The sequence below is a fragment of the Nannobrachium achirus genome, assembly GCF_963921795.1.
Source record: "Nannobrachium achirus genome assembly, chromosome: 12".
NCBI classification, from domain to species: domain Eukaryota; kingdom Metazoa; phylum Chordata; class Actinopteri; order Myctophiformes; family Myctophidae; genus Nannobrachium; species Nannobrachium achirus.
In genome coordinates this window covers 48,309,636-48,318,575 of record NC_137832.1, presented here as the reverse complement: position 1 = coordinate 48,318,575, position 8,940 = coordinate 48,309,636, and the positions used below count along the sequence as shown (strand labels likewise).

Sequence of the window (8,940 nt, the reverse complement as noted above, 5' to 3'; positions counted from 1 at the left end):
ATCTGAAAAGAGGGCAACGCCGCATCTCTCCCCCCCACCCGACCCTGTCAACGAGGCCGTCCCAAATCCCCTGAGAGGGAACGACAACAGGAGAATAATTCCCTGCAGATTAACCGGCTCTGGCTTGTTCGCAGCGCCGACAGCCTCCCCAGAACATTACCGGCTCTGCAGCGCAACTCAATTACACCTCGTCGTGACAGCTCTCTGACATGAGATGGCTTCCATTTGTGTGTGCGCTCATGTCAAGGGCCTGCATCGGCTGCCAAGTGAGCCAACGTCAGGCCTGAATATAATAATAATAAGACAGAATGAGCATGTGGGTGTCTAAACATGGTTCCCGCTTTGAAAAGGTCTCAAAGTGACTGGTTCACAGCCTTTATTCCTACCTGGACACCCCCTCCCTCCCCACACTCCCCTTACGTCCGACAAAGCTGAGACCCCAACACTTGCACTGATGTTTTTTCAAACACTTGTCGTACAATGAAGAGCGAAAATAACCTACAAACTATGCTTGTAGTTTGGCTATTTTCGCTGTTTTTGAAACCTTTCCAAAAAAAATGTTTTTTTCTTATGATTACAAGTTATGATGACAAAGCAAGTTATGATTTTGTGCAACATGTTGTTTATAATATTGGACTACCTCCAAACAGACCTCCAAAGGGTTTCTGCTGTTGGGCAGAAGTGGGACAGAGTGTGTGTGTGTGTGCATGCATGCATGATAATCCCATTGCATAAGGTGAAATAAGAATGCTCCATTTCGGCATGATTTGGAAAAGTTGGAAACACAATCGTCAACGTCCATTCGACCACCCTGGCGTCCCGATTTTGGGCAGGTCATCAACGTACTGCACACCTAAAGCTTTTTTTTCCAAAATGTCCAAAATCATTCCATTCCTCAGACGTGAGAACAGTATAGGGCTTAACCACTTGGACCCCAGCAACAATATTATGGGGGGAGACATAAACAATAGCAGATTAACAGTACTAGAAGCTGGGCCGCGTCGGCGACCTGGCCAACTCGGAACAATGTAAATAGGGAATGAATGCCCCGCCCTTTAATGCAAACCCCATTATACCTGTTTTCATAGGACCCGTTTTGACCATTTGTCTGCCTGTGTCCATTTTTGCCCATATATGGAGATATCTGTATCTGTCTGTCGGTGTCCATTTTATGTCCATATATGGAGATCACTGCAGTTATAGTTCTGGGTCCATTTTATGCCCATATATGCCCATATATGGAGATATCTGTCTATCTGCATCCATTTTATGCCCATATATGGAGATCTCTGTATCTGTCTGTCTGTGTCCCTTTTATGCCCGTATATGGAGATCTTTGTGATTCTGCATCCATTGTATGCCCATATATGCCATATATGGAGATATCTGTTTATCTGCGTCCATTTTATGCCCATATATGAGATTTCTGTCGCTTTTTCAAACAATCGTGGGTCGGGTCGGGTTGAGGCCGAGCACTGCACTACCTGCTGCGGTGGGGAACGCACGTGCCGAATTTGAAATAGGGAATGAATGCCCCACCCTTTAATGCAAACCCCATGAATGTCCCACCCTTTAATGCAAACCCCAATATACCTGTTGTCATAGGACCCGTTTTGACCATCTGTTTGTCTTTGTCCACTTATGCCCATATATGAAGATCTCTGCACACACAGTACCGGTTGCGGAAAACTCTGATGTCAGACTTTATGCCCATATCTGGAGAACGCGCGTGCCGGTGGGAAGAAGGGTTCTCGAGATACGCGGATTACATACACATACATACACATTCACAGAGATTTTGTGTTGACTCATGTGGCGTACGTGATGTCAGAGCCTTTTATGAAGTGATGTCACAATGACTCAGCGCTTGCGCCGATTTCCTCCGGAACAGCCTGATGTCAACAATCAGCTCCGCATAAGGAGATTCCGAACGTTTCGCGCCGGTTTCGGAAAACCGCGAGTCGGGTCGGGTCGAGGCCTGGCACTGCACTCCGCGCGGCGGCGGGGAACGCGCGTGCCGAATCTGAAGCCGGTGGGACGAACGGTTCTCGAGATACGCGGATTACAAACAAACAGACAGAGATTTGTCGCATTTATAGATAGATAAGCTCAGAACTTGTGGATCAGCAAATTATAGTGGTGAGATCTGGTATAGTTCAAGTGCAGAGGCTAACTCAGGGCCGGTTTACTAAGTCAAGAGGGTGTACAGTAAGTGGTTATTAAGTGGTTAACTAGTCAAATGAACACAGGATTAAACAAGGATTTCCCTGTGCAAAGGGACTGCCAGATCTGCACAAACCCACTTCAGGGAAGTGTTCCTGATGTCCCTGTGTGTATTTGATTCAGATCAGAGCTTCTCAATCTTTTTCATGTGTGCAATAGGGACCCCCCAAGCCATTTGTGTTCCCCCACAAGATTTATTTTAAAAATAGCTGATTACACGAGCAGTGAGCTTGTAGATTGTCTATTTTTGAACATCAGACGCATGTAGGGTTAAAGTGTTTTGATACAAATTGGGGGACCCCCAGTTTGACATGCAAGGACCCCCAATTTGACATGCATTAGGCCATATTTAATGGCATTTAATATCTCTGGGAACCCAATTTATATAGTCAAATCAAAGTTAATTTAACTCTGTGAGTGTACAAATGGAACCTAATGGACCCGTTACTCTCTAAGTTACAGTAGGCCTAAATAACTTAAGGGTCCATCTGGTTCCTAATATCATTTAGCTGGGAACTCCCTCAAGGACCCCTGGGGGTCGCCGGCCGGACTCCATGCTTGAGAACCACTGACATAGATGACCCATCATCAGCCCTCACAACACTGCTGACCATATTCACCAAGCTATCTGTAAACTATAGTACTCCTTGCTAGAGCAACAAGACAGACATTGCATAAACCATAATAGCTGCAGTATGGCAATGAATAACCACCTCACATCTGAAGAAGTCACCCACATGTGACTGACTCCTGCGGTACGTATGGGACAGTCAGTTCAGTATACTCTGCGTGTTATGCGGATAGACAGAGACATCCAGAGTTGCACTCCAACAGACCCGGGCCATTTACTCCCTCCGACTGTTCTAAATTATTGTTTTATTGTACGGTGACTATGTGCACAGTTGACTTGCACTGGGGGTAAACTCTGCCTCTGCCTTCTTTTTCTCTTCATCCCCCTCCATTGAGAGAGGGGGGGGAATACCATAGCTTTAAATACTTTGTTAATACATAGGTACACATGGGAGTAGGCCTACTTACGCACTGGCCCAGATGGTGGGCCCTCTAATTTGAGTCCGAGGGTATAATTAAGAGACAAAAAATTAAAAAGGAAAGCATGGGGATTTGCCGTTTCAGAAACATGAAAAGGCAGCACAAATTACAGCAGGAGAGGGTTTGGTTTGTGCGGTTGTCATTATTAGATATTCAAATTGAAAGACATTCTTCTCAGAGGAGAGGATAAGGCAGTCAGTTCTGAATGGAGATCCATCTGTATAGTTCTGCAGTCCATGGCATATGTAGACTATAATTCCTTTTTGTGAGGATCAGACAGTTTTTCGTGGAAATGTATAGAGGGGGGGCACATTAAGATTTTGGTACAATACCAGACTATTTACCCAAAGGCTCCCATAGCAGCTATCAAACACACCTGGCAATACTGATACAAGCCTATCTGAAGATGCAATCCGTCGCTACAGTGTCGCCTGTCACTTTGATGTGTCACCCAATAGGCACAATAATAGCTCACTTATAACCATTCGTTTGGCAGCAGTTACAACGAAATGCGATCCGCAGTGCCATCTCACCATCTCAGGATGGCAAAGAAAGCACTAACCGGTTTCAAAACAAATACCCCCCCATCCTTTCTATGTCAATTACCAACAAACAAAAGGCTACTTTCTGCGTGCTGCTTGCTGCAGAACATGGGACATTGACAGCCAGGGTCGCGATCGTGACCCAGGCTGTCACAATTAAATGTCCCATGTTCTGCAGCACTGTCTGCCACTGCAGAAGCGAGCACATCTGTCCGCGTCCGCGGGACTCCTAGGGCGCTAAACAGCGCACACGGGCTGTTGTTATGGACAGAGAGAAGTTCATACAAATAGACCTAATAGTTCAGTTGCCCTGGTTGGATTTCTCTGGGAAACACTCCGAGAGAGCGCACCGCACTCCTCATCATCAACAACACTGCAGCCAGCAATAATATGCTTTATTATTACGACTAGGCTATAGTAAACTATGAATGAACTGACGTTCATGCGAATGGAATTCTCTATTTTAGTCTTCCCATTTTGTGGGGTTCCCGTTTTCTGTTGGGTTGTTTTTGGTTCAGTCAGTGCGCACGCTGAACGGAACTGATCGAACAACAAGCAAATGCTACTTTAAAAAAAACGAAACACAACTTAAAAAAAGGCAACACAAATCTTCTGACTTACCGGTCTCGAAGTGTTTGTTGAAAGCTGCCGAGGATAGAAAGCCAGCGAGGAGGATGGCAGCGGTGATTGTCAAAGAATCCATCGCCAAAAAGACAAAAAAAGAGAAGAGAGAGACGGATGGAAGCGGGTTGTGGGGTTGTGAGAGTACACTAATAGTGTGGTAGTCGCCGGGTCTCAGGTGGACTGAAGTTGGGACTGATGCTCTGTCTGGTTTTGTGTGTGAGTGGAGAGAGAGGTCGCTCCTACAAGTCCGCGTTTGAAAAAAAAAAAAAAAAGTCCCTCAACTTCAAGGCAGGTCTCTGCTTCTCTCCACTGACACACAGCACAGCACAGCACAGGCAGAGAGATAGTAAAGAGAACGCAGGGATCCTATTTCGAATCATGTGACAGGAAATTCGGGGCAATAGATTCAACCTGCAGCAACAGTCAGCGTTGTGGTGGTGGGCACGCAGGGAGGGGAGATGGGGGTGTCTGCAGCAGTGTGTGTGTGTAGTGTGTGTGTGTGTGTGTGTGTGTGTGTGTGTGTGTGTGTGTGTGTGTGTGTCAGTCACAGAGAGAGTGACAGACCAGAGAGATAATACCAATGTAATAGCAAATTAAAAAAAAAGAACTTCTACTGTAGCCTAAATGATGTCAAAACTGTCAAATCTGGCCTGCATTGCTAATTCAACTCAGCAATGAAGAAGCACGTTGCTGTAGCCTGTTAAGTTTTCAACTTATTTTTGAAGCGGTGAAAACCGCTTCCAATGAGTGGCTTTGTGTGTCCCACGCCCATATAAGGTCATTTCAGTCCAGAATGAACAGTTTTTTTCAAAAACAAAATGTGTGTTTCATGTCCATATATGATCATCTCAGTTCAGAATGAACAGGTTTTATCTGTCCCGTCCGTCCGTCCGTCCGTCCGTCCGTCCGTCCGTCCGTCCGTCCGTCCGTCCGTACATATGTGTGTAGTCTGGATACTTTGAGGATTGGTCAAGCTTCACATGACAATTCGGCCCTCCAGATAAAATCATTAATTCATTCAGAATATAAAGAATGTATAGATCACAGAGTTCATAACTCTAGAACACATAGAATAAAAGTTCACCGCTTCACTTCGAACAGAGGTTTGATTTTTTTTTATAAGAATATTATAGCTGGAGGAAACCACCAGAATACAAAGGCTTACCTTTAATATTAGACTTGTGTCGTTCAGAAATAGCAGATATACAAGCTCACAGTGCGTCACTTTGTACAACGCTGCAAGCCTGTACATCTGCTATTTTTGTGAGAATTTGGGCATTATGTAGAATGGGCCTCAGGTGGTCTTATAGGTTATAAGAGTGCTGTAGCCTAATAGGTCACTGATCATCAACGTGACCTCAGGGGGGCCATATGAGGGGGGGTCCCTCCAGACTAGAGGGTCCAGGGACCTCAGGGCCCTATGAGTGATTGATAGTTAGGAATCTGATGGGACCCTTAAGGGTCAGAGTCAGAGAGTGTACAAATGGAACCAAATGGACCCGTTCCATTTGTACACCCTTGAGTTAAATTAACACTGAAGATTACAGAGTTGATTGGGGTCCCTCGTCCCAGAGATTGATTGATTTTTCATTGATTGATTGGATAGCCTACTTTATTAGCGGTTTGCATAGTAAAAGCACAAGACAGTATAGACCTACGGTTCAGATCTACTAGATTTAAACCCAAGAAAGTACTATGGCTTGTAACATTGGGGTCCTTTTGTACTTTAATTCATAGATAAATAAATCAATGTCCTTGATGTAGGCCTACCGGTATATCATCAAACTGAGGGTCCTTGATTAAAAAGGTTGACGATCACTGGTGTACATCACTAACCCATAAGAAATAACTTAATTCTTGGATTTGGATTCTATACTCGTACAAGATTGTGCTGCTTTTGAGGACATCCACAGCTACCAATAGACAATAGGAAGAACTAGGACAGTTAAGAAGAATTAGTGGACTCATAGTCATAGGAATTAAAATGTTGAATCATCGATTTGTCGAATGAATCCACAAATGTAAAGTTGATTTCACAAAAAAAAAGAGTTTACAAGAGATGTGCTTATCCAACAAAGACCACAACAAAAGGACCAATTCATTAACTAAACTGACTGACTAACCTAGAATATGGTCCCAATAATTTATGTCCAAACGGTTACTTTTCATTCAAATTGCAAAATTAGCAGTCAAAACGTGTCACTTTGTGTGCGTTTCGAGCTCCTAGATCTGCTAATTTTTATACTTTTCGCTATATCATCAAATATATGTGTTAATTTACACAAACACAAAAAGTTTAAAATGTGTAGATAAGAGGTTTCTGTCCGACAGCAACGATAAAGAATATAGAATTGAGACATCAATAGTTTTTTTTTTAAATGATGTTGCTTCCAGACATTCCTCCAAACAGAAGATGTCCATATCTTGCTCATTGCAGGAAAACAGGTGCACAACTTCAATGTGTGAAAGCATTTCAAAGCCCCTGACCTCTTTACCATGTTCCACATTCCAGCAGATGTTGTCTGCAAAACAGCACCCTCGTGTGTCCCATCCAAAGAGCCATGAATCAAGCAGCACATACTGTGTAATAATGAATCACCTCACCAGAGAAAAACTTTGCAAGCAAAAAAAACAGTCACAAGCCCCAAAATAGAAAGCCCATTATGATCTCACCAGTCTTGGAGAAAAAAAACAGAAAACATTATTTTGCCAAACCTAAAGGGGTTGACTTTGAGAGGGTGTACTGGGAAAGTAATCTAAAATGACGTGTGCCCTTTCTATAACAGTGTGGCCTGGAGATACTGGCCAGCGTCAGACCTCACTTACACTGTGGAGATGACTGACTTGATTTGAGAAAAGGCCATTTACATTTGCTCTGCCATAGTACAGCGGTTCTCAACCCTTTTTCATGTCAATGACCCTCAAATTGATATGCACTCGGCCACAGAAGCCCATCTGAAGAAAGGTTTATGACAGGGAACACCATACAACAAGGGACTTCAGCAGGGGGTCCGGGACCCCTATAGGGGGTCTCAGAGTTACTACAGGGGGTCCTTCAAATCTTTGTGTTTTTCTCCTTTTTTTTTATATTAATCACTATCCTGACAACTTTAACCAAAAATAGCAGATCTACAAGCGCTGCAAGGCGTTGTGAGCGTTGTGAGAACTTTGAAGACCCCTGCCATACAACGTTTGTGTTGCTAAAATGTTTCAAAAATATTAAAACATTTTCAAAACATTTCATTTTTTTTTAAATAGACGATCCACAAGCTCACTTGTAGATTGAGATTTTTTTCCCCCAGCAAAGTGAACCAGCAACCACCAACTTTTGTCTGATGTTATCTGGGCTGTAAGGCGGGATATCTTGGACAATAATGTCCAATCAGCAGGATTGGTCATGCTTTGCTTGACACCAGATCACAATATATATCATTCGATGTTAACCTTTCTCTGACCTCTGACTGGACCTCATATTGTCCAAGATATCCAGCCTTACAACTCGGATAACATCACTCAAAAAGTTTACAAGTTTACAAGACAGGAGAAGTAGTGACATCATACTGTAATATAAATACAAGACAGAATTCAAGAAGGCAACCTTCTATTAAACCCATGGATTACAAGTGTGCAAATGCAGAGAATGATATGCTTGGACCTGAAGTCTGGTACACCAATGCACCTGGTGGTTGTTGAACCTCCTCTGTATCGCTTACTTGATTCATTCCCTCTGTCTTGTGTGGCTTTGTTCCCAGTGGATTCCTCGTGACTCGTGTCATTGCAACCACACTTACAATTTCCCAGAATTGAACCTTGCTAGTTAAAGTTATACCATGTAACTTTTTTTATAAAACAAATCTTAAAATTGTCCTAACTGTTAAATCGCTAAAGTTTTAGAACCCCCACTCCGTTATTTTCAGCTTCTGAAGCCTTCTCTTTATATGTTTTCTACTTAGCCGTGACAGGGGCGGGATTTCCCGGCAAAATTACGTCATCACACTACCGGCCAATCACAGCGAGGGTTATACACTGCCGGCCAATAACAGCGCATCTTGAAGTGGGGTCGCTATGGCGGCCATATCTGTTGTCGCCCGTGTGTCTCTATACTCAAAAGGTAATCTCGCCTACCAGGCAGGGTGAAGGAGTCCGTTTCTCCGGAATGCCTGAACGCACAGGAACCAGGGACCCCTCTAAAGATAGCTCTCGGCGAGGTGGAGGCAGACGCGGGGGTGTGAAGGTACGAAAAACGGCCGAAAGACGCGGGCGCGACCGCGGTTTGCTATAGGGCTACTGACCACTAGTTGAGCATCTTACACAGTATAGCTTTAAGATTGTTTGCTTGAGACCCACTGGAACTCCCTCAAGGACCCCTTGAGGTCCCCATACCCCACTTCAACCACTGCCATAGTAGATCAATGGTGCTTTGAGGCTGGCAGTCAGGGGTGTCACATCAAATTCTGGGCCCTGGGCACAAGGATTCACTGTGGGCCCCCCACAAATGTTC

General features: G+C 44.1%; 1 protein-coding gene across 1 annotated transcript in view; it reads right to left on the bottom strand.

Annotated features, from left to right (window-relative positions):
* Window positions 1-4,518, bottom strand: part of kremen1 (kringle containing transmembrane protein 1) — a gene marked incomplete at both ends in the record, with an annotated part of 111,841 nt that extends 107,323 nt beyond the window's left edge. Inside the window, one exon of the mRNA XM_080738381.1 lies at window positions 4,437-4,518. Coding sequence (XP_080594507.1) covers window positions 4,437-4,518 — 82 coding nt within the window. The remainder of the gene's footprint in view (window positions 1-4,436) is intronic.
* Between the last annotated feature and the right edge of the window lie 4,422 nt (window positions 4,519-8,940).